The 27566-nt window shown below is 37.8% G+C and overlaps 2 protein-coding genes across 2 annotated transcripts; both read left to right on the forward strand.

The window, feature by feature from the left end:
- Positions 1-631: 631 nt before the first annotated feature.
- Positions 632-15005, forward strand: LOC105446612. The gene is made up of 7 exons (XM_030995063.1): positions 632-988; positions 1203-1409; positions 1988-2148; positions 2583-2848; positions 3905-5485; positions 6313-6468; positions 14844-15005. Exons 1-5 carry the CDS (start codon positions 632-634, stop codon positions 5323-5325), a joined length of 2412 nt encoding a protein of 803 aa, XP_030850923.1. The 3' UTR covers positions 5326-5485; positions 6313-6468; positions 14844-15005.
- On the forward strand, positions 14006-27563 carry LOC105438619. Its single transcript, XM_030995064.1, has 8 exons — positions 14006-14151; positions 14844-14919; positions 16285-16425; positions 18211-18378; positions 20294-20461; positions 24661-25034; positions 25524-25625; positions 26814-27563. The coding sequence occupies exons 1-8, from the start codon at positions 14006-14008 to the stop codon at positions 26818-26820; spliced, it is 1182 nt and encodes a 393-aa protein (XP_030850924.1). The 3' UTR covers positions 26821-27563.
- The last annotated feature ends 3 nt before the right edge of the window (positions 27564-27566 follow it).

A 27566-nucleotide genomic window follows, 5' to 3' on the forward strand; every position in this document is an offset into this window, starting at 1 on the left:
GGGGGGGGGGGGGGGAAGGAACACTTTTTTTCCAAAAAAAAAAAATCTTTCCCCTTTTTTTTTTCTTTCTTTTTCCCCTTTTTTTTTTGTTCTCTTTTTCCCCACCTTCCTCCCCCTTTTTTCCCCCAGGCGGGGGGGGGGGGGGGGGGGGGCTGGATCCGCCACTGCACGCACAACCACAACACGCGCACAACGCGGGCACATAATACATACCACTCTCCAGTATACAATATCTTCCTTTGTAACTCGGTCTTACTCTGTCTTTGTCTGAAATAATGCATTTGAAAATATTCAGCGTCTGCCATATAGTTTTTGGATGGCTACCCCGGACTTACATCCGGCCCCAGAAACATCTAAAACAACCATAACCGGTGGTATATTTGTCTGGAGGCGATTACATAATTTAGAGCTGTGCAAATTTGCATTATAAAGCACCATCATTAAATTGACTTCAAAAGATGAGATATTATGTAATTTAAAATGAATACATATTCCATACATGGCATGTTAAGATAAATCCGTACAAAGATTTGGCACTATTTTCTTCTACAAAGTCATGTTGCCCGTCTCATGAACTAACTCTGCATTAATTTTTTTTCCCTCTTGAATAACACAGTACCCTGATGTCACCATGCCTGTGTCTCTTGGTGAATGGCGTGTCAGGATTGGCACGTTCATGCACCGTCGGAGGAAAGAATATGACTACCACTACTTTTGGAGGAAACTCCACAACTTAATTAAAAAACACAAGAATGCTGAGCCACCTAAAGAAAACAACAATCCTGAGTGTAACATCTCATCTCGCACTGGCTCTTCTCCCGGTGCGAATAGATCTCCAAGCAACACCGCCCGTCAGTCTGCATTTTCTGCTCAAACAGGGCATTCACGTGACGTCAACAATGGCAAAGGTAACGCAAGCTCACCGACTCTCTCACATTCTGACGTTCCAGAGTGTGATACTGTCAAGGAGAGTGGATCCACATGCGATGTAAATAATCCCGGTCATAACGATGTCTCTCACTCTGAGTCTTCATGTGCTCAAAACAGTGGTTCTTCAATTGAAAAAGAGACCAACCCTGTCCCTGATTCCACTGACGTGACAATTCTAGTTCCCAAACCCTGTGGAGAAGACGAATCGGACAATAATGACATAGCCATTAATCTCATGTCACATGAATACACCCCGAAATCCGCCCAAATAGGAAAAACTGACAAAACCTGAAGTTGGCACATCAGAGTCGCACTCACATGTACCTGCATGCGTTCATGGTGAGACAGATCGTATCAATCGAGACAAGGAGGAAACTGACTCTGCGCCGTCTGGGATAGAGGACCAATCATCGGACCTATCACCTAAACACAGGCTAAATACAACGAGAAATACCGACCAAAAAACATCATCTATCAGGGTATGATTGATATGCATTTCCTAGAACCTCACTACTCACATAAAAACAAAGAAAGAAAACAAAAACAGTGAGAAAAACATGCGAACTTTAATCGAAATAAAAACTGTATAAAACAATTCTTTTTGTAAACGGGGTTTTAACCAGAACATGTAACTAGGAAAATTGGAGCTAAAAAAGATGTATTATAAAGGACAGCTTATTTGATTTTGCTGTGAAAAGTGTAATTTTGAAGTTTGTGGCAACCGTAAATAGTGGTTAAATTTCCCTTAACCCTTTCACAGAATTCTTATAATCCCGTGATTCTCCTTTTTTCCTTCAAATAATGTCTTTTGTCCATAAGTAACGGAATATCATGAATTGTCCGCCCACCTTGTCCAATGGCTACATGAACACCCTTCTATCATCTGCCTGCGCTAATCATTGTCCTATTATGGATTTAAGAATAAACTAGAAACCATTGATAAAGCATTCCCGCCAGAAATACATTGTGGCACAATAATGTTATCTCAGTATGACATGTAGATAGTTTTCAGAGTTAAAATTGTGTCATCTATTCGTTATTTTCTCTTCATTCTTAGATAGTAACGGAGTATCATGGATCCCCGATCTATCCGATCCTCGGATCAGGGACAAGCAGCGGTGAAGCAGATGAAACTAAAGGGAATGACTGTCCAGACATGACCAACATACTTCTAATGAGATCCGGGGATGTAGAACAAAACCCTGGCCCGAATGATAAGTAAGCACAATGAAAGAGCGACTTTGGTCCTTATTCTGTTAATCGGCCCGACCCTTGATAGGAGATCACGTTTAAAGATAAACTTCATTAAACTTCAGACTAATTTCCATTCTAAACCCGATTATAAACTAAAGCTTTAACCCACCGTGAGGTCTGAATTTCGGCAGAATACGGGCTAAAGAGTTTGTTGGTAAAAAATAATGATTGGAATAAACCAAGTTTCGCGTATTGCCATTATGTTAACAGGTCCATATTTTGCAATTTTTTTGGAGTGCTTGCATTCAAAATGTTGGAAAATAGTAATATTTTATTGCAATCCAAACAAGGGTATTCACTCGAGATGATAATCAAAGGAAAGACCTTTGATTATAAAACCTCACAAATATATGTAAGCTGTATATGATTTTTCTTCTTTCTTTTGTCTAATGATTTAGACCTGGGAACCTGACCGACCTCGAACTATATCTCCTTGCTGACAGTATGGATCCATTAGATTTCAGGAAGGTCGGACTAGCTTTGGGATTTACTGAGGCTGAACTAAGACGGTTTGAGAAAGATCAGATGGGCAACACTCTGTATGCTACCTATAAGATGCTTTACGAATGGCGGAAGAGAGTACGTGAAAGCGAGGCGAGGGAGACGTTGGTGGTCACGTTACAACGCATTAAGCTGGTGCAGCTTGCTGATAGCGTACAGAAAGGTACAGTATTACACATACAGTGTGTCCGCACACAAACATAATTATCCCGAAACTCAATAAAGAAACGTCGTATAAAGAATCATCGTATAGCGAACCGGGCGTCCACACATACAAGAACAAGTGTCCGAAACTCTATACAGCGAAACGTCGTATATGTGCAGTCATGAAACGGAAGCAGAAATTTGAGGTCATGTCTCCTTTTGAGTGCGGTCACGTTAAGCCCAGCCCATGATTCTTCTAGTTTGGTACTGCGGTCATGAAACGGAAGCGGAAATGAGAGGTCATGTCTACTTTCGAGTGCGGTCTCGTTAAGCCCCGCCTAGTTATACCGTTCTAGTTCGACCATACGTCCACACGCAAAACATTCCGTGATTCTTTATAGAGTTCTAGTTCTAAACGATGCCCAGACCCACATTTCGTAATACGACGTTTAGTTATACGACGTTTCTTTATACGACGTATCGTTAGTAAGCGTACACACACACAGTTTCATCGTATGGCTATCCCGAAACGGGATAACTATACCGTTTAGGGATAGCTTAACGATGAAATGAGTGTGTGTGGACACGGGGAATATACATGCGTACACAGGCAACGTGATGAATGGTATGCCTAACAAACCAGGAGCGTACCTTTTAAAGAAGACAATCGTTATAACTTGTTTAGTAATTAAACATACAAGATCATGCACATTTTTATGACACTTTGCGCTGGATAAGATTGCTCCAAACCTCATTTTTGACCAAAGGGATTAAAGTTCTACCATTGACTTAAGTAATCCTTTCCTGGAGGACTGATTTCAAGGTACAACGTCAATAAATTACACAATGTGAGAGCCCCTAGGAGAAAATGGTTGCCCCTGATCCGCACGAAAATATAAATAGATATTTAGGAAGTTATTTATTCTGATGATACGATACTGGGCTACATAATTTCCCCCAGTTGTTGTCGTTGCTGCTGCTGCTGCTGCTAGTACTGCTGTTGTGTGATATTAAACCACTGGTCATATTTGTTTAGTCATTCTAAAGACAACGTTCTTCACCATTCTCATCACAGGTCAGGTTGGTGATCACATACCGTCCATGACAGAGGAGGAAATCCAACAGGTTGCTGAAGAGGTCAAACACTATTTGTTAATTCATCTATGTCAGATTCAAGCCGATCCACTGAACAGCGAACTTGTACTTGAATTTAAACGTATCTTCACCAATCTAACGTTGATGGAAGAAGACAAAGGTACAAAACGCAAAACACCGCTTCTCTACGACAACCTCCTTAGGACCAAAGTCAACGGAAGCTTTCCCAAACGCTTGCTGGTAGAAGGTGAAGGTGGTGTAGGAAAGACCACTTTTTGCGCCAAGATCGCTTGGGATTGGATCCACGGAAAAGGCTACCAAGATTTCAAACTGGTTCTTGTCATCCTCCTTCGCAAGACAGAGGGCAAGACTGTTGGAGAGATAGTGAAGTCGTATCTTTCTGACAACAATCCCGTCACAGCCAAACAGCTAGACAAGCACATCCTCTCAAATCCGGATGACGTCTTTCTTGTCCTGGACGGCCTAGATGAGTTAGCTGTCGATCTTGACAGCAATCAGCAAATCGCCCTGATCACTCTCAATCGTCTGTTCAAGTCAGGTACAGTACTAATCACATCGAGACAATGGAGATCAGATGAGATTAGGAAGAATGCCGATCTCAGAAAGGTGTTTGCTTTCATTGCTGTAGAAGGGTATTCTGCTGAAAACCTCTCTTCTTACATCACCAAGTTCTTTCATCCAGACACAGCTTCCTCTGAAGATCTGAACCGATTCATATCAAACAACGATGTGATCAGAGAGAACATGGCTCCCTACCCCATATACACAGCCATGCTGTGTATCATGTGGAAAGAGTTTGATGGAGAGCGCCGAGAGGCAATGTCCAAGCTGCAAACATTTTCCCAGCTCTTCAATCAGATGATTGAATTTTTGGTTGATCATCACCTATCAAAGCACATTCCATCTTCAGGTATTGTTGAAGGCAAATTAGGGGAACATTGTTTAGATATTCGTCCACACATGATTCACATTGGCCGCATTGCCTTCCAGGGACTTCTCGAGAGACGGTTAGTATTCACAGAAGAAGAGTTTCAGAGCTATCCAGAGTCCATCGATGTAGGTTGTAAAGTTGGTGTACTCACCAGAGAGAAGAAAATTCTTCCGAGGCGAGCCAGAAGAAATAATCCGAAATCAGTAGTCCAATCGGTGCAGTTTCCCCATAAGCTCTTCCAGGAGTATCTATCAGGAATGTATCTTGCATCCCTTTACAAGTCAAACCGTAATGAGTATGACAGGTTGATAGCGAATATCATAACAAAAGCAGGGGAATACCGGTACCTACTGTACTTCACTTCGGCTCAGCAGAATGAGGTCGGCTTGGATATCGTATCTCGTCTCATAGAGTCAAAAAACAGAGCGCACACAGGGCCGTATTGCTGATGACTTCATCGTAGATGTAGCATACGAGAGCCAATACCAAGAAGTGGCCAAAGCCGTGGCGGATCATCTATCGACGTCCAGAAAGACACTGAAGATCACCACAAGGATGCAGGCACACACAGTATCAGGGCATACTTTCATCATGAACCATCGTGAGGTGGTAAGGAAAGTAACATCGAATTCTAGCAACGTATACATTTTTATCTTTGTTTGATCTCTTTGAGTGAAAGAATTGATTTAAATTTCATTCTCTCAGACTTTAATAGAATGACCTCGTTTGGTTTGAACACATGACTGTATACACATACTGTGTATACGAACGATGCTTTGAACCCCGACATGCGCTAATAAGGCAATGCATTCTGTACAAACTCTCGTCACCCAAATTCACCCAAAAGCTTGATAGAATACATTTTTTAAAATTGAAATCAGTTGCATGTTTAAATTAAAGCAACTTCTATGGATCTGGCATGGATACAAGTCTGATCATCATATTTAAAATTTACTTTTAACAAGGATTAATTATCATTAGGACTTTATTCTTTATATAGGAGTTGTGATTTATTGTTATTGCAGTACAACCTGTCTTGAATGTATATGCAATAAAACCTTGTTTAATAATATAAGGCTTTTATTATCACGAATCCCAATAGGATTTTCACGTGTTTACTGTTCAAACCAATATGATAAAACGCTACCTTGAATTATTATGAGACACGTACTGAACCCAGAAAATTGTATATTTGATTGGATCAGAATAATTCCTTTAAAATGCATAATGTTATTATTTATTTTTAAAGATATTATTTCATGTTCATACATATAGATTATGAAAACAGAATAAGAACCAAACGGAAAATTGAAAATTAAAACAAACTTATTAAAAAATCAGTATCAATGCAGGTGATTAATCAGGATAATATAGTATAATTTTGATAGTTTATGTTTCTAGCCTCACAATATTATTTGTGTACATGTACATTGTAGGATGACCTGGAAATTAAGAAGCCATGTGGACGCACGGCTTCAGAGGACCTGGCTGAATTCATCTGCTCATCACGATCACTGAGATCTGTGAGGATCGATTATACTATACATGATGTCTTCTACTCGGTGCTTGCGAATAAAGCAGTCGATTCCAAGGTCAGTATAAATCTTTGTATCATCCACATTGTCGTTTATTTGGTACATCATTCTTTAAAAAAAAGGATGCCAAATTCAGTCAGGATTGAAATAATTTAGGAAAATACTGGGAAACAGAAATGTGCTTAAAGTCACTGAGTAGTCGGCTCTCATGGGGAATTCGACACCGTTCGGGTTTTACCAATAACAGGTGTTGTCAATCACCAGGGTTAGCCTTGAGTTTTATGACCATTGGACCTTATGTAATGCTTTGATTTGCCCGAAACAAAACAAATATTTTTCTCTCTCTGAAATAAACTCTCTCTCTCTCTCTCTCTCTCTCTCTCACTATTTCAACCCCATTTAGCACCATCCTTGAAGTTTTCAATTACTTTTTCGATGGGGTGGAGACATTTCTTCACCTATCCCATCACACTTTTTTGTTTATGTTGTCAAAATGTCTGTTTAGGGTGTTTCTAATTATTTCAATGACCCAATCTCAAATTATTTTAACTAGGTTTTGAGGCATGTAATACAGAAGCATATCTTTCCACATGCTCTGCTATAACAAATAAATTACCACAGAGGTCATAACATGTGAATCATATCAAATTAACACTTAATGTATAAGGGGGCTGGGACGCCCTCCTATCGTCATTTCCGTTACGTCGTAAACCGTTTTGCATTTCGCATTGTCCTTTCATGTCTCTTTCTTCAGGTCTTACGCACATTATGATACCATGTTGGTCCGTCAAACTCGGATATATATACCTGTCAGATGTGACATAACAATTAGAATGCCCATGTCACTAACATTGTGTTATGATTGCATATATTCACGAACAGGCGGAATTGCGAGTAGAGATTAGCATTTATCTCTTCATAACAGGGATGAGTGAATTGATATCAAATTGTTATTAATCATTTTTAAATCAATGTTAGGAATTCATTTTAAAAAAAATACTTGAGAATGCATATTAATTTTTTTTTTAAAGACGCAAAAATTAAAATTAAATTTTCCCACTATATATCAGCAGTTGATGAGTAGTGGAGACAGATAATTCTTCCCTGGGAAATAATGGTTGTGTTTGGTTGTAGAAATCATGATAACAGTTCTAAATACTCTGATAAAGTTCAAATAAGGGAAAATATTTGTTTAAGGCATACAATTATCATAATTCAAAATCAACAATAATATTAAACAATTATAAAAGGTTTCTACATTAAACAAGGTTTAGTCTGACCATTTTGTAATGATTCAATACTTGCCCGCATACACTGTGTGCACAATCTCCACTCCCTGGGGAGCATTCCAGCCAGGCGTAACCCGGAGAGTAGCAAGTGCAGGTTATGCCAAAGGTCATATATTTGTTTTTACACTTTTCTTGAATCAAATGTCAGAATAACGTTTTGCTTTTGTACATGAATGAGGATGACAAGTATAACAATATTTGTATGTATTTTAATGTCAGCAATTGTTTATCGAATACAATGTTACTATTATAGCAGATTGAGACTTGCCATCCAGTATGTGGATCACTCCCCTCCCCCTCCCAGACCAGTCACCACCACCCCTCACTCATTCCGACGTGAAAATGTAGTAGGGTCAGTAAAATTACCCGATCATATGACCGGGGGGAAATGCCCTCCTCTCTGACAACCATGGATCCGCCATTATACTGTCGTCAATAACATAATCAGGTAGTTCAGACTATCCCCCGATTGAAAGCACACGTTTTTCTTCAAGAGTAGTCTGTTTGGTGACTGCTTTGCGACCACCGCCCGGTTTTGCCTTCTTCTGTAATTATCTTTTGTTCTGTAAGACTTCAGATCATGAGCCAAGTCCTTCATTTATATTTCCCTTCTACTCCTTCAGTCGACAGATCAATGTGATCTAGAAAATATTATAATTTTCTTTATCCGTAATTCCCAGAGTCCCGATTGGATCAATCAAAAACATATTCATCACCTCTTTTGTTACCGATCATTTATGAATAAACACCATTGAATCGGTCTCAAAAGAATCCAGGAACTACCGACATTAGTACTAACTTCAGGTGTCAAGGTTTGTACGTCATAAACATGGCCCGAATTCACAACGGAGGTCTGAGGACAAAGCCGGTTTGATCAGACCAAGGTTTGTACAAACCTCGGTCTGAGCTCAAACCTGGTTTATTTTCAAACCCATTCCACAAAGGAAGGTTTGTATAAACCTTGGTCTGTAATTCCCAAACCTCGGACCAAGGTTTGTAAAACTAGTCTCAGCCATAGGGTTTCTAACATAATTTTTATGGGCTAGGGTTTAAATGTTAAGAATTGAAAAAACTGTTAAACTAAGCATTCTTAGTACGATCCGGACATCTTAATGAGCAATCTTGAAAAGATGATGGTTAGAACATCTCTGAAATTAACTTTTGAATCGCATTTTCATGAATTAATCGAACCAAACTGGCGCGCCGATGCAGAAAGTGCCCCACGTACTCACATTTGTGTGGTGCTGGTGAAGCACTCAATCTGACCCAGAACAAATTGACATCGACACCTGAAAACCTTCGTTAGATAAATACATCTAAGGTTGTCAAGGGCTCTTTTAAATTAACTGTAAGAGTATTATTGTTTTGGGGGTTACAAATTCTTATCAATAAAATCACCTAATAATAATAATAATAATGATTTAATATGACTTAAGTTTTTATTGTGATTAATATATTACTTCATAGATCTATATAGTTCTTTTGTTAGAATGGTCAATCAATTATTATTTTAACTAGTTCCCCGTTTGTTTCCCCAACTGGCTATTTTTTCACATCAAAATTGTAACTGGTAAATGATTTGTTTCCATATAATATTAATTTAAAAAAAATTCCTCTATGGCCATCTTTTCTTTCTCTCTCCCTGTCTCTTTCTCTGTCCCCGTCCCTCTCTCTTTCTACCCATTTTTGTTCTCTCTCCCTATCTTTCTCTATTAATTCTTTTTCTTTCTCCCCTCTCTCTCTCTATTCATCTTTCTCTCTCTCCCTCCCTGTCTCTTTCTCTGTCCCCGTCCCTCCTCTCTCTTTCTATACCCATTTTTGTTCTCTCTCTCTCTCCTTTTCTCTCTCTATTAATTCTTTTTCTTCCCCCCCCCCCTCTCTCTCTCTCTCCCTCCCTTTCTCTCTCTATTAATTTTTTTCTTTGTCCCCTCTCTCTCTCTCTCTCTCTTCTTCTACTTTTTTGCAATGAAACACATAATGCAAAACCATGCAAACTGCAAACACACACATCTGCACCCCCCCCCCCCCAAAAAAAAAGGGAGAAAGAGAGAGAGAGAGATAATCTGACACATATCTATTTCAGTTATCTTTGTAAATATATGAAAGCAAGAATATGGTATTCGTATTTTTATGTTTTACATAAATAATTGAGCATACAACACAATAGTAATCTACCGTTTGTTCAAACAATGCAGTTCACATTTGTAAATTTTGTAGCATGCTTATATGAAATATAGCCCACTAGAGGTTAAGAGAGGCTCTGGAAGGCCAATTAAAAGTCTCACTGTAGCGCTGTTAGCAGAAAGAAAATCAGAAATACAACAAAATGGGTGACGAAAATTCAAATTTGCACATAAAAGTTCTTTAATTCTGACTTCGCTTAGTACAGTAAATAATATTTGTTCGAATACTCTCCCCTAGCTGCCAACCAAATAATTTATATTGACCCACCCCTCAACTCAGCAGTACAATGCTAATTATAGTTAAATCGGGTGCATTTAATCTACAGAGAACACTTAATTACAAATACCGTCAGAGTGACAACAAATACTTATCAACTAAACATAACTTCAAAAATATTCATAAATAATCAACGGTTCAACACACAGGTTCTTGATGTAATGCTGCATAACTACGAAGTATTGTGGGAACACCAGGGAGGGGCCGTATTTTGAAATACTCTTAGTATTGATGAGGCATGGAACGTCCTCATCCTTGCATTTAATAAATATGCGCTCAATCACACATCTCCCTTTTTTGTGTGTGAAGTGTTAAAGCCCCACTGTACTACTTCTAGCTACTTGCTCCCTCTTTATAGAAAACTTCCCCAATCTGTGCCTGTTAATCCCCCATGATCCTCTTTTTCTTATTTTAATTGAGAACTGAATTGATGAGATAGCCTCCCGTCAGTGACCTTGCTGGGTTGTCTAATCCTCTTTGGCTGAACCAGTACAGATGGCCTTTAAAGCACATCTGTGGTCGACCCTCTGAATGAAGAAATGGCTTCTGATGAGGCAGAGAAGGCATGGATACCTGCAAAATTGAATGGACAAAATAAACAAAATCATAAACAATATTCTTAATTTCGACTTGTTCATTTTTTTTCTTGGAGGGGGGTAGGGGGGGGGGGGTAATACTATAGAAAGGATACAATGTATTATACACATAATCAGGAATTATTCAATCCTGTGTCACTAATACAAAAACTATGAGGTTCCACTTGACAACAAACTAATCAAGTTGCATCCAGATATCAAAAACATTAATTGTGATTTGTGAACTGAAATTTAAAAGCACATGAGCTCGTTTGAATTAATTACTTAATGCGAGTTGTTACTATATTACCAAATGAATATTCCTAACATGTCACATGTTGGCCAAATACAAAAAAGGAAACAAGATTGATTAAGAAAAAGAATAAACAAATGTTTTCATATAAAGAAATAATCTACAGTACCTACCCTATAGTCTATCTCCAAGAATCAACTGTTATTCATATGCCCTAGCATCAAGCTGCCAATTCAGTGCACACTCAGAAAAGATCCTGGCATCGTGGCTGCTACCAGTCCAGGCCACCTTGCAACGATACTAGTTATTTTCCCAGCATAATCACAGACAACCTGTCAATATGAAATAACATGTTGGCATTCATTAGTTATGAAAACTCACTCATTTCACACTTCAGATAGGCCGTGAAATGTATAAATTTCACTTGTTATTTATGGTAATTAATGCAAATGCAGTTGAATATGTGATAATTGCTTTTCAATATCTATTCATACAACAAAAATTGGAAGAAAATTCTAATTACCCTATATTTATTGACTGATGAAGTATTTCTTCATTTTTAACTCATGTTTTCATTGTTTATCTTGTAACAATGTAAACAAAAATAATCTCACTTTTAACAAAACATTTCGAGCCTAAAACAACAAATGCTTTGTGTGTGTGTGGGGGGGGGGGGGGGAGGGGGGGTACCCACTCTCGCATCTTTTTATTGGAAATGAACCTGTTTGTTTTTCTATAGTTTAAAATATATAGTGGTAATTGCCATTGATCAATTTACATGTTTCTCTTTGTTGTTTTTTCTTTCATTGATCAATGGCAAAAACAGTGGCCCAATTGCCATGGCCATCAACAAAATATCAGAAATCTAGAGGTCATATCCGTATTGCCAATAGAAGGATGGAACAAGTTTTGATTTTTCAAATTTCCCTTTAGTTAAAAAGATATTAACGAGTGTTAGGATTTTTAAGTTTAACTATCCATTGGATATTCTTAACTGTGTACAAAGGCAGTGAAATGAGTACCTGTACGCGAATATTACTTTAATATCCATTTGGCCACTAGAAATCTTGCATTGGTCACCAATGAATTAGCATGGATGTACAACACACAAGACTGGAGAGTGTATATATCTAATGTGAAAATTTTGCAAGGTACAAAAAAAGGTCTAAAGGGAAAGCCGTGCTGGATCCAGTCATGATGTATTCATTTATTCTCACCTGAACATCGATGGAGTACCTGTTCTTCCTATTGAAGTAGTACCTGGCTCTTGCCCCACCAGGGCTCCTGATGTAAACATGTGTCCCATCAACAGCAACTCCTGGAAATCTGCAGTACTGGAAAAACTGCTTCTGAATAGTAGTCACTATTTGCCTTGTTGTAACTTGTAGGAAACTTCATGACTTGTCCCTTTCTTCTGACAACAGCTTCGGAAACATCCCTCACTACTCTCCATTTGGCAAACAGATGAATATGACACGGCATGCCGCCTCCTCACGGTGCATCCTTTAGATCGAATTACCTTTTTAAAAAAATTAAAAAAACAAGCATTCAAATAAATCATTTTTTTGCTGGTTTATGCTATTATATTTTTACATCCCCAACTGTCACTGTCACTTAAAAAAAAAAAAAATCCTGATTTCTAGATGTGGTGTGAATCAATTTAACGTAAAAGACAAATTGTCTATGCCTTTTCTAATCTCCTTCACGGCTTCACCTTTTGAAGAATAAGTTTAAGTAGTTAAGTAGTTTTACACAAAACAAGAAATCACAAACCTGTTTCCAACACATAATCTGAATAATTTCCTCATGTATTAAAGCCAAATAACAGTATTGGGAAATGCCCCACACACAAATTATGAACATTAATGCTTCCATCACCTACAGTACCATACTGTAAAAGAATAAATATCATAACTAATCTATCAATGTATCGAATATGACAGAAAATGCTTAGAAATTGAATAAATTTATGTAAATGCACATGTGTATTGCATTGGGGGCTTGCACGGTCGTAGGCAGACCAGCGAAGCGGGGCAAACGAACAGTGAATTTAGGCGGTCAACATGAATTGAAATATTTCTGCATTTTAATAACGACACTAGGGTTGGATTTTACAACAGAAGCCCTTTTTTTGTATAGCTATGTTAACAATATTCATCAAGTAGTTTGGCCATGTTTTCAGCAACTTTCCCAATACAGAATTCGAATTTGAGTTCAACTTCAAAGTAGCCTACCTCAATCTAAAACAAAAGGCTCATCATCAAGCGGGTTTTCCCAATCTCAGACTCAGAGGCCTCTGCCCGGTTGTGCTGCTATATATTGCTCCAGCTCCTCCTCCAGGTACACCAGCTCATTATGCTGAATCAGCTGCATTTCTACCATCTTTACTAGAGTGAAGATAAAATTAAACAAATGTTTAAACAATGTTTTTAAATTAAAGAAATGTTATTAGACTACTTGTGCTTGTGACTTTGTGGGTGATCCTTTCTCCGGAGACTAAGCCAGTTAATTAAGACAATCAGAACCAGATCTAAATTTAATAAAACTAAGCTTTGCTTGTCATGACTCATACTAGACTAGATCTAGATCTAGTAGTCATAGACAGAAATAACTGTCTGAGTGATATGGGTCATTTCTTTAATAAAAATAATATTAAAACTGACATTTGTTGACATTCTATAATCGGAGGTCTAAGTTAGGTCTAGTGCCTATGGAGCCAGGCGTAGTCTCAGTGAACAACCGGCGATATAGAGAGACTGAAGCTTTTGGTCTATGCCTGAGTGTCAGTGTGATTCATTTTGGGGAACATTGGCATTGCTGATGCCATTTCAATTTCTATTTATTTAGGTACCAGTGTCAGTGAAACAAGTCAAGTGATGGACATCATTGCCAGGCCTATACTAGGCTAGAGCCTGGTATTATTATCATTATCATGAATTTGTAATAACTAGTGTAGGTCTAGGCCTATTCTAATTGGCATGTGTCATGGCATTGCTGACAACAAGACGAAATTAAACATGACAGTCATATGTACTGTAGGCCCGGCTAGGCCCAACTCCAGCCCAGGGTCAGAGGGTGCGAGCTCCGCCGCCGCCTTGGGCGTTGGACTCGAGCTCCCTCGGACTCAGTCCCTGAACTCTGGAATTGAGAGGCCGTCGGATATGTAAACACCGAACATTTCATGGAAAATGGAAAGTTATAAAACATATCACATATTGAAATGTCAGTAACGTGAAGAGTATGGATTCGACTACATGTACAGGTTTTATACTTACGATTTTAAGGAAAGGATCGAGAGATTGAGAGATTTCAATTGCACTAAAATCGGGCTGACCAGATACTATCGCAGATTGTTTTGGCGGTGAATTATTTGGATAAAATCAATCGAGCATAAATTATCTCCACCCAGTGCTGCATCCTGATTGGTTGATAGCTCTCAAACCAGGTTTGAGAAATTACAAACCTCCTATCTGAGCAGTCTGTAAATTTCGGGTCTGATGACGTACATAAACCTGGTCTGAGGACAAACCTTGCTTTGTGAAATGTAATTTCAGACCAAGGTCTGAACTCAAACCTGAAACGCGTCATATGACGTACATAAACCTTGGTCTGAGGACAAACCGGCTTTGTGAAATGCATTTCAGACCAAGGTCTGAACCAAGGTCTAAAACGCGTCATATGACGTACGTAAACCTTGGTCTGAGCTCAAACCTTGCTTTGTGAATTCGGGCCATAAATGTGATTGTAATGAGAGTCTATCATTGTGGCAAATTTAAAACGAATTGTTGATTCTTGAATATGGTTTTATTTGGTTGTTATTAGTATTCATTCAACATAATGTTGCTATCATAACAGATTGAGACTCTTCACATCTACTCTGATGATATCAAAGAACGTCCCTCTGCATCACGTGATTTCGCTCAGTTCATCTGTAAGATGACTCATCTGAAGAAGCTGACACACAACGGTCAGTTTCACGATGACTTCTACTCAACATCGTCATCGATGGCATCATCTGCAAAGGTATTGATTAGCTCATATTTTGTTGGACTCTCAGCAAATCACTACATGCTTTTGTTATACTGGAGGTGTACTCTTTCCTATATCGTCATACGCAAGAGTACAATTTTACTCTCCCTATTGGTACACCGTTAAGAGTTATTTCTGTCATAATACAAAATCAGAGGGAATATTTTATGATCAACAGTGAATAATATAAACCATATTTTAAATTTCATATGACTATTCGGGGTGCTATGGAATTGCTGATGGAGAGACAACTATTTTAACTGCGAATGCTGATGATACTAAATATTTAAATTTAAAAACCTACAAAAATGAAAAATCGAATCTCTTTGTACCAGTTTGTATTATATCTGAAACCCTTTGAAATCTGCAAAGTGTTCAATGTACATATTGTTTCACACTTTTCTGTTATGTACAATTATTTTTTTCAATATTTTTTACTAAATCAATTTCAGAATAACGTATCGCTTTTATAAATGAATAAGGATGGCAACTGTATCATGCTGTAATGTTTAAAATTATTTTAAAGTAGTGTAATGTCAGCAATTGTTTATTTGATACAAAGTTACTACTATAATAGATTAATACTTGGCATCCAGTATATGGATCACCCCCTTTCCCATCCACCAGCCCTAACTCATTCCGACGTTTGAATGTAGTAGGATCAGTGAAATTACCGGATTATATGACCGAGGGATGAAATCACCTGTTCTCTTACAATCATGGATCCGCCATTATACTGTTGTCAATAACATAATCAGGGTGTTCTGATTTCCCCGATTAAAAGCACACGTTTTCCTTGAAGAGTAGTGTGGTCGAGGACTGGTTTGTGACCGTTCTGCCTACTTGTTTTATTCTCTTTAGTTCTGTACGACTTTAGATCATGAGCCAAGTCCTTCATTCATATTAACCCACTGATCCCTCAATCAACAGGTCAATATGATCTAGAAAATATTATCATTTTATCTGTAATGCCCAGAGTACCGATTGGATCAATCACAAACCTATTGATCACCTCTGTCATTATATATCAGTTATGAATAAACGCCATTACCTCGGTCTCAGAAGGATCGAGAAACTACTGAAATTAGTACTAATTTCAGGTGTTAAGAATTGTATATCATAAACAAAATAAATGTTATTGTGTTAAGAGTTTTTTTTTATTGTGGCAGCGATATTATTACAATTTAAAGCAAATTGTTGATTCTTGAATATAGTTTTATTTGGTTGTTATGAGTATTCATTCAAAATAATGTTGCAATCATAACAGATTGAGACTCTTTACATCGACTCTAAAGATTTCGGAGAACGTCCCTCAGCATCACGTGATCTCGCTCAGTTCATCTGTAAGATGTCTCATCTGAAGGACCTGACACTCGACGGACAGTATCACGATGACTTCTACTCAACAGCGTCATCGATGGCATCATCTGCAAAGGTATTGATTTCATCGTATATTTCAGGGCTCTCAATAAATCACTACATGTTTTGGATATACTAGAGGTGTACTCTTTCCTTTATAGTCAAACGCAAGTGTACAAGTTTACTCTCCCTATTGGTACAGCGTTTATAGTAAGCAGGTACGAAAAGTTGATCGTTTCAGGAAGTGGATGCGAAAAGTGAATTTCTGTCGTAATACAAAATCAGAGGGAAGATTTTAAGATCAATAGTGAATAATATAAACCATATTTTAAATGTTATATGCCTATTCGGGGTGCTATGGAATTGCTGTAGAGAGACAACTATTTCAACTGCGAATGCTGATGAGACTAAATATTTAAATTTAAAAACCTACACAAATGAAAAGTCAAATCTCTTTGTCCCTGTTTGTATTATATCTGAAACCCTTTGGAAACTGCGAAGTATTCCATGTACATTTTATTTCACCTTTTTCGGTTTTGTACAATTATTTTGTTCAATATTTTTTACTAAATCAAATTTCAGAAAAACGTATAGCTTAAGTAAAATAATAAGGATGGCAACTGAAGCATGATGTAATGTTTAAAATTATTTTTTAGTAATGTAATGCCAGAAATTGTTTATCCAATACAATGTAACTATTATAACAGATTAAGACTTGACATCGAATATGTGGATCGTTCCCCCTCCTCCTCGACCACCCCTCATCATTCCGACGTTTAAATGTGGTAGGGTCAGTAAAATTACCGGATCATATGACCGCAGGATAAAATGCCCTCTTCTCTGACAATCATGGATCCATCAATATAATGTAGTCGATAACATAATCAGGGTGTTCTGATCCCCCCCCCCCCCCCCTATTGAAGGCACACGTTTTTCATGTAGAGTAGTGTGGTTGAGGACTGATTTGTGACCGTTATACCTTCTTGTTTTATTAAACCCCTCGTCGACGAAGTCGGAGGCGATATACATGTAGTAAAGCTGCCGCACGTCCTTCCTTCTGTTCTTCCGTAGGTAATCTGGTTTCCATTTGATAACCTTTAATGTTTAACGGATTTTAATGAAATTTAATATGAAGGCACATGGTATTAAAATACAGCCTATGTTTAATTTCGGAGTATGTAGGTCAAAGGACAAAGGTCATAGCTCATTACATACAGGTGTATGCGAAAATCCCTACTTAGATATACGCGAAAATGTTTTTTTTAATCCAATAACGTAAGTAATGTTGTTAAGTACACACGTCAAAGCTCAAAGGTCACATCCCATTGAATATGCAAAAATTGCTCAATTAAGGAAATTGTACCCGGCGAGGGGATGCTACGCTTTGCGTTGACTTCTTCTCTTTTGTTCCGTTAGAATTTAGATCAGGAGCCAAGTCCTTCATTCATATTTACCCACTACTCCCTCAGTCAACAGGTCAACATGATCTAGAAAATATTATAATTTACTTTATCCGCAATGCCTACAGTCTCGATGGGATCAATCAAAAACAAACTAATCATCTCTGTCATTATCTATCAGTTACATGTATGAATAAACACCATTGAATCGGTCTCAAAAGAAACCAAGAACTAATGAAAGTGGTACTAATTTCAGGTGTCAAGATTTGTATATAATACACAAAATAAATGATATTGTGTTAGGAGTTTATCTAACACAATGTTACTATACGGCAACGATATTAATATAATTTGTAATGAATTGTTGATTCTCGAATATAGTTTTATTTGGTTGTTATTAGTATTCATTCAACATAATGTTGCTATCATAACAGATTGAGACTCTTGGGATCTACTCTAAATATCTCAATAAACGTCCCTCTACATCACGTGATCTGGCTCAGTTCATCTGTAAGATGACTCATCTGAAGGACCTGACACTCGCCGGTCAGTATCACGATGACTTCTACTCAACATCGTCATCGATGGCATTATGCGCAAAGGTACTGATTTGATCATATTTTGTTGGACTCTTAGCAAATCAGTACATGTTTTTCTTATACTGTTGGTGCACTCTTTCCTATATTGTCAATCGAAAGTGTACAATTTTACTCTCCCTATTGGAACACTGTTAAGAAGAAGCAGGTAGGAAAAGTCGATCGCTTCAGTAAGTGGGTGTTAAAAGTGAACTTTTTGTCATAATACAAAAACAGAGTGAAGATTATATGATTGATAGTGAATAATATTTACCAATTTTTTCATTTCATATGACGATTCGAAGTGCTACGGAATTACTGATGGAAAGACAGCTATTTCAATTGTGAATACTGATGAGACTAAATAGTTTAATTTAAAAACCTACAAAATGAAAAATCGAATCTCTTCGTTCCCGTTTGTATTATTTCTGTAATCATTTTTCAAAGTTCTATTTAAATCAAATGTCAAAATAACGTAGAGCTTGTTTAAATGAATGAAGAAGGCTACTGTAGCATGATGCAATGTATATCGGTCTCAAAGGAATTCAGGAAATATTGCAATTAGTAATCATTTCAGATGTCAAGATTTAAACATCATTAAACACAATAAATGCCAATAAATATTACTATTCATTTTATCTGTAATGCCCAGAGTACCGATTGGATCAATCACAAACGTATTGATCACCTCTGTCATTACTGTAATGATATGGATATTCTCGTGTTTACGTTTTCCTCAAAGGTTCATTGACGTACATGTACAAGGCAAATTCCTGGTAGATTTCGCTAGAACTATGTTTACAAACATACATGGTGAATTCCTTGTATGCTATTTTTAACACCTGTTCCGAGACGTTGCGCTCTTAATTTTGGCTCTACTTTTTCGGCTTGGCCGATTGGATTAGGTGTCGCTGGGCGTGTCGCCACAGTTGACTTAAATTTAATTAGGCAAATTTGGGAAATAGATTTGTATTACAATTGGAAGGGTTTTTCCTTGTTGCCGGGTCTGTTCACACTATCGAAATAGTATGAGAGAGGAAGTGAGGATTACAGGTGTGTAATAGCCAGAAGCATGTGGGCTCGCTAGTGTGGACGGACATAGCAACATTTATCCCTTTTTATATTCATTGAATTAATTTCCAGGGTTGTTGGGTCTCCGGGTGATTTGCATCTCTTGTTTGAAAGATTAGAATGTAAGAGACACAGGTGGGTGCGTGAAAGAAGTATGTGAGGAATAGAGATGCGGATCATCCAGAGCGCCTTATATCCGGGGGGTAAATTCGCCAAGAAATATAGGACCTTTTAATACGGAAACTAATTATGGGTGGATTGATATTACGCAAAGCGTCTGTGTGACACGCCTCAATTTTTGGGAGGACGAGGCGTGTCAGTTCGGGAGGATAAAAACCGAGTTGCGTCTCTGGAGCGGGACCTCTTTTCCGTTACGATACCGACATGAGTTACTAATTTGCTTCAATTGGGTTGCCCAGCCCCAAAACATGAACTTCGTGATTTTATTAATTCTACGTTTATTTTAATAAATCTTCAACTCCAATCAAGAATTTGTTTTAGTGACTTTGATTTATCTTCGTTTTCTACACTTCAAGAACTAAAGTTATACTTTAACATTTTCTGAGTCGGTACTAGGCGGGGCGGCTTTGGCCACCGGCCCGTCTCGCCGTGGATCGCTTCATTACCTATATCAGTTATGAATAAACGCCATTACCTCGGTCTCAACAGAATCCAGGAACTATTGAAATTAGTACTAATTTCAGGTGTCAAGACTTGTGTTTCATAAACAAAATAAATGTTATTGTGTTAAGAGGTTTTTTTAAATTGTCGCAGCGATATTATTTCAATTTAACACAAATTGTTGATTCTTGAATTCAGTTTATTTGGTTGTTATTAGTATTCATTCAACATAATGTTGCTATCATAACAGATTGAGACTCTTGAGATCTACTCTGCTGATCTCAACGAACGTCTTTTTGCATCACGTGATCTGGCTCAGTTCATCTGTAAGATGACTCATCTGAAGGACCTGACACTCAACGGTCAGTATCACGATGACTTCTACTCAGCATCGTCATCGAAGGCATCATCTGCAAAGGTATTGATTTAATCATATATTTTAGAACTCTCAACAAATCACTACATCTTTTTGTTATACTGGAGGTGTACTCTTTCCCATATAGTCAAACGCAATTGTACGATTTTACTGTTCAAAGTACTCCACCGTTAAGAGGAAGCAGGTAGGAAAAGCTGAAAGTTTCGGGAAGTTGATGCGAAAAGCGAACTTTCTGTCATAATACAAAAACGGACAAACGTAATATTAAAGATTTATATTAAAAACAAATTTTTTCATAGCTATACTTCATCCAAATATATTGACAAATGGCAATGGATGGTTTCTATGATGAACAAGAATTGATCACTTCTATTAGTTCTTTCAAAACTATATCTAGGAAGGACTGTTGAAATGTGAACATTGTGCATATCATTGTATCGATTCAGCCATATAGAAATATACACCAAGGGCCTGTAATTCTGCTTTTCACTAAATTAATCAGGTAATAGTTTGTGCGACAGATTGAGACCTTTTTCGTTGGAGATGCGTTTCTCAGAGGATAATGGTATTGATAGTAATTAAAATAATAATAATAATAATCATAGTAATAATAATAATTGAATTTAAACAGCTCCTTTTCCAGAGTTGACAAGACGCTGTGTGTCAGCAATGATATCCTTTGGCACCACGTGATCACTTCACGGGTTGAATAATGGCGGATTGAGAATAGGGGCAAACGCCCCCCACCCCCTCCTTCGGCAAAACCCTATCTGGCATAATTATCAAAATAAGAATGGGTCCGTAATTATGCAATTTACCCCCCCCCCCCCACCCACAACCAGTGGCGTAATGAGCAAAAACTTTTTTTGGGGGGGGGGGGGCTGACAAAAAAAAAAATCCGAATCACCCCACTCTAACATGCAGGCCCCGCTGAATTACGTTTCTCAAAGTGGGGTCTAGGGGCAAAGCCCCGGTGGGGTTCAAAGGACGAAACCCCCGAAGCTCAAGGGGTATGGGCATCAGTGGCGGATCCAGGAATTTCTTACCGGGGAGGGGGGCACAAAATGGCATGGGGTGAAATATATGTAAAACGATGAAGCAACAGAACGAGGCTTTAACGGCGATGGAGCGGAGCGACCAAGCAGGGGGTGGGTCTGGGAGGGGGTTTTGGCCCCCTCCCAGAGTAAGAAGCATTTGCAATTTTAGAACCAAATTAGACGCATTTTCAGGCACTTCCTGGAGTAATATGACGTAAAATTGCTTTCCCCTACCCCTTCCAAGAGTAGGGATCTTTTGCAATTTGAGAACCACATTTGGCGCATTAAAGTCCACCGGCATTTCATGGAGAAAAAAAGGGCCCTCTGATTAGTTAGAAGTTAGAGAAAAGTGATCTGTCACGTCGTGAGACGTTGTATAAATTATGCTTTGATGCCTCACAATGCACAAAGACGGTGGTCCGGTACTTCACCAGTAGTACTTGCAAAAATTATCTCGAGTGTATAAACTGTGTCGTTATCAGGGGCGTCGCCAGATCTTTTTTAGTGGGGGAGGGGGGGGGGGTGTAGAGGCCGCCGATTACCGACAAAACGAGCCACCAATATTATTACCGACAAATATAAAAATACCAATGTCCAAATGTCTACAAATTTAACCCTTTAAACCCGGGGCCAGGAACTAAGTTATTTTTCAGTTTTCCCCTCCCGCGCGAAGCGCGGAAGCTTTGACACTTCATTAAATTATTAGAGAAAGAAGACGATCCGTTGTACTGTTCTCGACTCTTAAAGCTCGTTTCGCCCATGACGTTTAATTTAATTATTAGAGAAAGAAGACGATTCATTGTACCGGTCCCGACTCTTCATCCTTGTCTGAATTCAGTTTCCCCCCTCCCGCGCTAAGCGCGGAAGCATTGACGTTTCAATTCATTATTATTCTTAATCCTTGTCTGAAATTAATTTCGCTCATCCCGCGCGAAGCGCTGAAGCTTTCACGTTTTATTAAATTATTAGAGAAAGAAGACGATTCATTGTACCGGTCGCGACTCTTAACCCTTGTCTGAATTCACTTTCGCCCATCCCGCGCGAAACGCGGAAGTTTTCAAGTTTCATTAAATTATTAGAGAAAGAAGACGAATCATTCATTTTCATTGTACCGTTGAACCGTTCTCGACTTGCTCTGACGTTTCAATCAATTAATACTATAAATCCTTGTCTGAATTCATTTTCGCCCATCCCGCGCGAAACGCGTTAGCTTTCAAGTTTCATTAAATTATTTGAGAAAGAAGACGAATCGTTTTATTGTGTCTTTGTCTGAATTCAGTTCCCCCCTCCTACGCGAAGCGCGGAAGCTTTGTCGTTTCATTTAATTATTACTCTTAATCCTTGTCTGAAATCATTTTCGAGTTTCATTAATTATTAGAGAAAGATTAAGACGATTCGTTGTACCGTTTTCGACTCTTAATCGTAGTCTGAAATTAGTTCCCCCCCCCCCTCCCGCGCGAAGCGCGGAAGCTTTGCCGTTTCATTAAATTATTAGAGAAAGAAGACGATTCGTTGTACCGTTCTCTACTTTTAATCTTGTCTGAATTCAATTCCCCCCACTGGGTCCCTTAACGGTATATGTGCAGTGTTACATGATGTAAGTATGGAACGCTCGTTCGCAAATCTGTGCATGCTCAGCCCGAGTGGTGGGTATGTTATCTCCCGACTGTGCTTTGCACAGTAGCTTCTGGAAAGGAATTAGTGTACTATAAGGCCCTTAGTGACTATAAAAAACATATGCTCTTCCTGGCTATTTGGGAATGGGTCAGTTTGCAAGAAATAATGGAGAAACTATAGCATTTTGTTGAAAATCATGTGATATCACGAACATTTATACATTACTTGTGAAAATAAGTCATGGTTAATTTTTTTTTTTTTTTTTTTTTTTTTTGGGGGGGGGGGGGGGGGCTGTCGCCCCCCAAGCCCCCCCCCCACCAGTACGCCAGTGCCCACAACGGCACTTAAATGTCATAAGCCTTGCTTTTTCTCTCCATCTCACTATGTATCGAATATTTAGAGAAGTTAAATACAAACTCTATAGCGCTTACATAGAAATAAACTCAAAGTAAATAGACCCATTGAATTACGAAGGAAAGACGTACTTTTGGTTGCTGGTCAGATAATTGAAGCCCCTCTGAAGTGTTGGGGGCCCCAACAATTTGATAGAAAGATTTTACTTAAATTGTATCATAATGTAAAAGAGGATGTCATAAATATTGATAAAAGAATACAACAGTACAACAAAAAACAAAAAAATTATGTATTTTTTAAAATCATATTTGTCTTCAAATACATTTTTCTTTTTTTTTGTGGGGGGGGGGGGGAGGATATTTGCAGAAGTTCTTTTTTCACATTATGATATAGTTTAAGTGCAATTTTGCTTTTACATTTGTTGAGAATTTGTGGCTCTCAACACTTTCAATTCAATTAAAATCATTTATTTCCATATCCCAACATCAATTCAAACACTGTGTTTAAAAAAAAGAGTCAATGGGCAATAAAAAACATTATAAAACTACGATATTTCATTCAAACGATTAAGAAGATAAAAACAGAACAAGTATTATACATAATTCAGTACGAAAAGGGACTTTAAAGAGTACAAGGGCATCTGAGACCATAGCGTACGCAGGATTTTTTTCAAAGGGGGGGGGGGGGTTAACATTTTTAAATCGGGCCAGCGGGTAAATCATTCCAGAAGCATACACCTCTGTATGACACAGAAAATGAACCTTTTGTTGTCCTTACTTTAGGCACAGTTAGCTTTTTATTTTCTCTTTGCCTTGTCTCATATCTGTGCTCTACGAAAGAGCAGTACTGAATAAGGGACTGTGGCAATCTATTATTCAACAATTGATGCATAAAAACACAAATAGATAGTTTATGTAGTTGATACACATTCAATAACCTTAACTCCTGGAATATTGGTTGTGAATGAGCCCGGAAGGAACTAAATGTTAAATTGACTTTGACTATCATGCCACTTTTACTTGCCTTTGCAAAAGCTTTCTCGCATTTGCCCGGGCTATGTCTTTTAAAAATCCTTGTTTATATTTTACAATACCCATGAGGCTAGCATAATCCATTTTCACGATTTGGGTTACTTTTTCATGAAACATTAAATATTTACCAACAATCGAACCTCCTACAGGTGCTAGTGCACTTTGATTTCCTTTGTTTTTAATTGTACATGATCACAACCAGAGTTGTAACACGAGCCCCACCCTGACTGAGCTGACAGTGGATCATGACACACTAAAAGGATGGCAGGGTTGTTGTTCGATGTTTGACAATGTGAAGAGGGTCACTATACAGGTATGGAGCACGATCAACTGTAACGTCATCCAGAGGATCCATCTACCAGGAGCAACAGAACTCACCTTTCAACCACAAAAGTATGCAGGTCGACCGGCTGGTTTCCACAAGGAGCCCACTTCACTATCCAATGTCCTGCTGAATATCTCCCCTCAGCTTGTCAAGGTGACATTCAGCAAACTGAATATTGGCAACAGTAAGATGGAACTAATCTTACAAGCTTTCAGATCACCTCACCACCTCAAACATCTGAAAATCATCAGGTGAGACATTATGTCATTTATTAACAAAGCACTTTGATATGTTTCATTTCTTTTACCCCCTCTCTCTCTCTCTCTTTCTCTTTCTCTCTCTTTCTCTCTCTTTCTCTCTCTCTCTCTCTCTCTCTCTTCTCTCTCCCATTTTTTCCCCTATCCATAATACACTCAGTCCCCCCCGAAAAATTGTACACTATTTATATTAAGAATTAAAAAATTAAAAAATTGAATAGTACTTATCTTTCATATCTCAAAATAAACATAAATTAATCCTTTTTAAGATGATTTGCAATTGGTTTTATACCATTCGCCCCATGAGTGAGATTAGTCATTTAACAATAGTCTATCATGAAAGAAAATCGTAAAATTGGGGCATTTGGTCTTTTAAATTATTAATGAGCATTTCCATCTTGTAGAATCAAATTAAAACAATACGAAAATCACGAGGAGCACGAAAGGAGAAATGCTGTATTACGTCTATTTTGATACTGGTAGATTCATACGATGCGGGTCAGATGAGGGCGTGGATGATGTCATTATCGCTTGCAATAAAGATCAGGTCATGGAGGTGGAGGTGGAGCATGGCAAACCGCGTGGGTAAGTCATTCAAACTCTTACTTCCAGGCTTGCAATGCTCTCTAAGGTACTTCATGTCCCATTTGCAGGTCAACAAAATCAAAAGGTTGAATTTAATACTTATTAAGAACTTCCCTCAAAAAGAAAAGGTTTGAAAATGGATTTTTTTGTGGGATAAGAACGACTATTAGTTGTCGAAACGACATAAGTGATTGCAATCACCTAAGTAATAGTCTGATTTCCAGACCCTGGTTGTAGAAGTATCCTTTCACATTAACAAAATGCTATAATAGACATACAGTGTTAGTTACTATGTTTAATTGTTTATCTCTGTTTTCATCGAGAATGAAAAGAACTGTCATTATGTACCACTCATATACAAATAACCTCAGAGAGAGCCCTCTGTATTCAGCCTCAAAACGTTTAAATAACCTACTGGCAAACATCCGATTCGAAGATAGCCTGGCAATATTCGCAGGTTTTATATTCCTTACACCCCTCCATTGTTTCTGTTATCCAAGCAATTTTTAATTAATCTTGTTTGTTTTCATCTCATTATGTTATGATAATTTTTGTGATTTCTTTTGGATATAATTGTTGTTTTCGTACTTGTTGTGTTCAATTGTTGTTCACGGCCTTGCTGAAAAGCAGCTTCTAGCTGATATCAGGCTTCTTAACCGTGATTAAATAAATAGAATACAAAAAAAATACACAAAATAGTCTCATATCAATTAATCTGTGCAAAATGTAACAAAGAGTTGACAAATGGCGTGCATATAAATTAATATTCCTTTGGAAGTGTGTAATCATGATTGTTCAAGGGTGCCTATTAAATAATTGGCTTAGGTTACTGGATTAGCGAAGTGATAAACTGAAGGTATGTATACTATTTTTCATATTACATGTTGGCTTATTTCTTTAAATTATTCGCGCATGTTGGTATTAAGACGTTTTCTACGTATTAATTAACTGATTAACAGATTTTGCCCGGTAACATGTTGTAAAAGAAAATAAATTTGATTTGTTATTAGTAAAAATGGTTTTGTTTGACGTAAAGCTGTGTGATATTCAATATCGCTTCTTTGCCCTCCCTTTATTGCTCTATGTGATTATGTTGTAATGTAGCGCTGTTTGTATGTTGAAGCACATGCACATTTACACTTCTCTCTCTCTCTCTCTCTCTCTTTCTCTCTCTCTCCATCACTTTAGATATTAACTTTATTAGTAATCATATAGATGGCACCACACTCGATCTGACGAATCAGACGGAGCAGACAATCTTTGCACTCGAACAGGAAATGGACTGAAATGAAAAGTGCCTCAAACACATCATCAGATTTTTTTCCTTTGGCAATTTTCATGCAATCGACTTTAATATTCATCCACTGAATCACGTTGACATTCATATGATTTAGACGTATGTGTAATATATGCTTTACATCGGTATTGCAGCTCTTGTTAATTTGTTTAAGAAATTGTGATTTGGACTTCCCTTCAAAATGTCACTCTCAGTGTTCATTCATTTATTATACACAGGCAATATACTTTAAAGGGTGTTAGGCCTACGTGGATTAACACGGTGAAAATCTCAAAACTTGTCAAAGGGCCAAAATGTTGTAAAATATCATTGTTATTGTTTTTTTTAAATACAGTAATATTTCTTTTCGAATTTGAATTGTTCAACTGGCAGTGCTTTACACGCCATATTTGCTATGTAGGTTTCAAACAAGCGCAGGAGTTTTAGGGTAAACCTTTTGAGTAGTATCCACAGATAGGAAATGAAGGAATGTATCTAGTCATGTAGGCCTATATCGCCCTTCCAAAAAGGCCAAATGAAGACCCTTTTAATTCACAAATAAAGCAATCTATATTTGTTTTATCTAATATCTCTTGTATATGAACTGTTGCATGTATCACATAAAAGGTGTCTTATGATTTATGATTTTCATTTTGAAAGGGAAA

The sequence above is a fragment of the Strongylocentrotus purpuratus genome, unplaced genomic scaffold (assembly GCF_000002235.5).
Source record: "Strongylocentrotus purpuratus isolate Spur 01 unplaced genomic scaffold, Spur_5.0 spur5_scaffold_21, whole genome shotgun sequence".
NCBI lineage: Eukaryota > Metazoa > Echinodermata > Echinoidea > Camarodonta > Strongylocentrotidae > Strongylocentrotus > Strongylocentrotus purpuratus.

Bases quoted from the DNA above. Each gene is read 5' to 3' on its own strand.
- LOC105446612 (XM_030995063.1), top strand. From the start codon at position 632: ATGCCTGTGTCTCTTGGTGAATGGCGTGTCAGGATTGGCACGTTCATG. The intron at 989-1,202 runs GTAAATAATCCC...CCGCCCAAATAG, and splicing joins AGAGTGGATCCACATGCGAT to GAAAAACTGACAAAACCTGA. The intron at 1,410-1,987 runs GTATGATTGATA...CTTCATTCTTAG, and splicing joins AAAAAACATCATCTATCAGG to ATAGTAACGGAGTATCATGG.
- LOC105438619 (XM_030995064.1), top strand. From the start codon at position 14,006: ATGACAGTCATATGTACTGTAGGCCCGGCTAGGCCCAACTCCAGCCCA. The intron at 16,426-18,210 runs GCGTCATCGATG...CTATCATAACAG, and splicing joins ACGATGACTTCTACTCAACA to ATTGAGACTCTTGGGATCTA. The intron at 25,035-25,523 runs GTGAGACATTAT...TGATACTGGTAG, and splicing joins AAACATCTGAAAATCATCAG to ATTCATACGATGCGGGTCAG.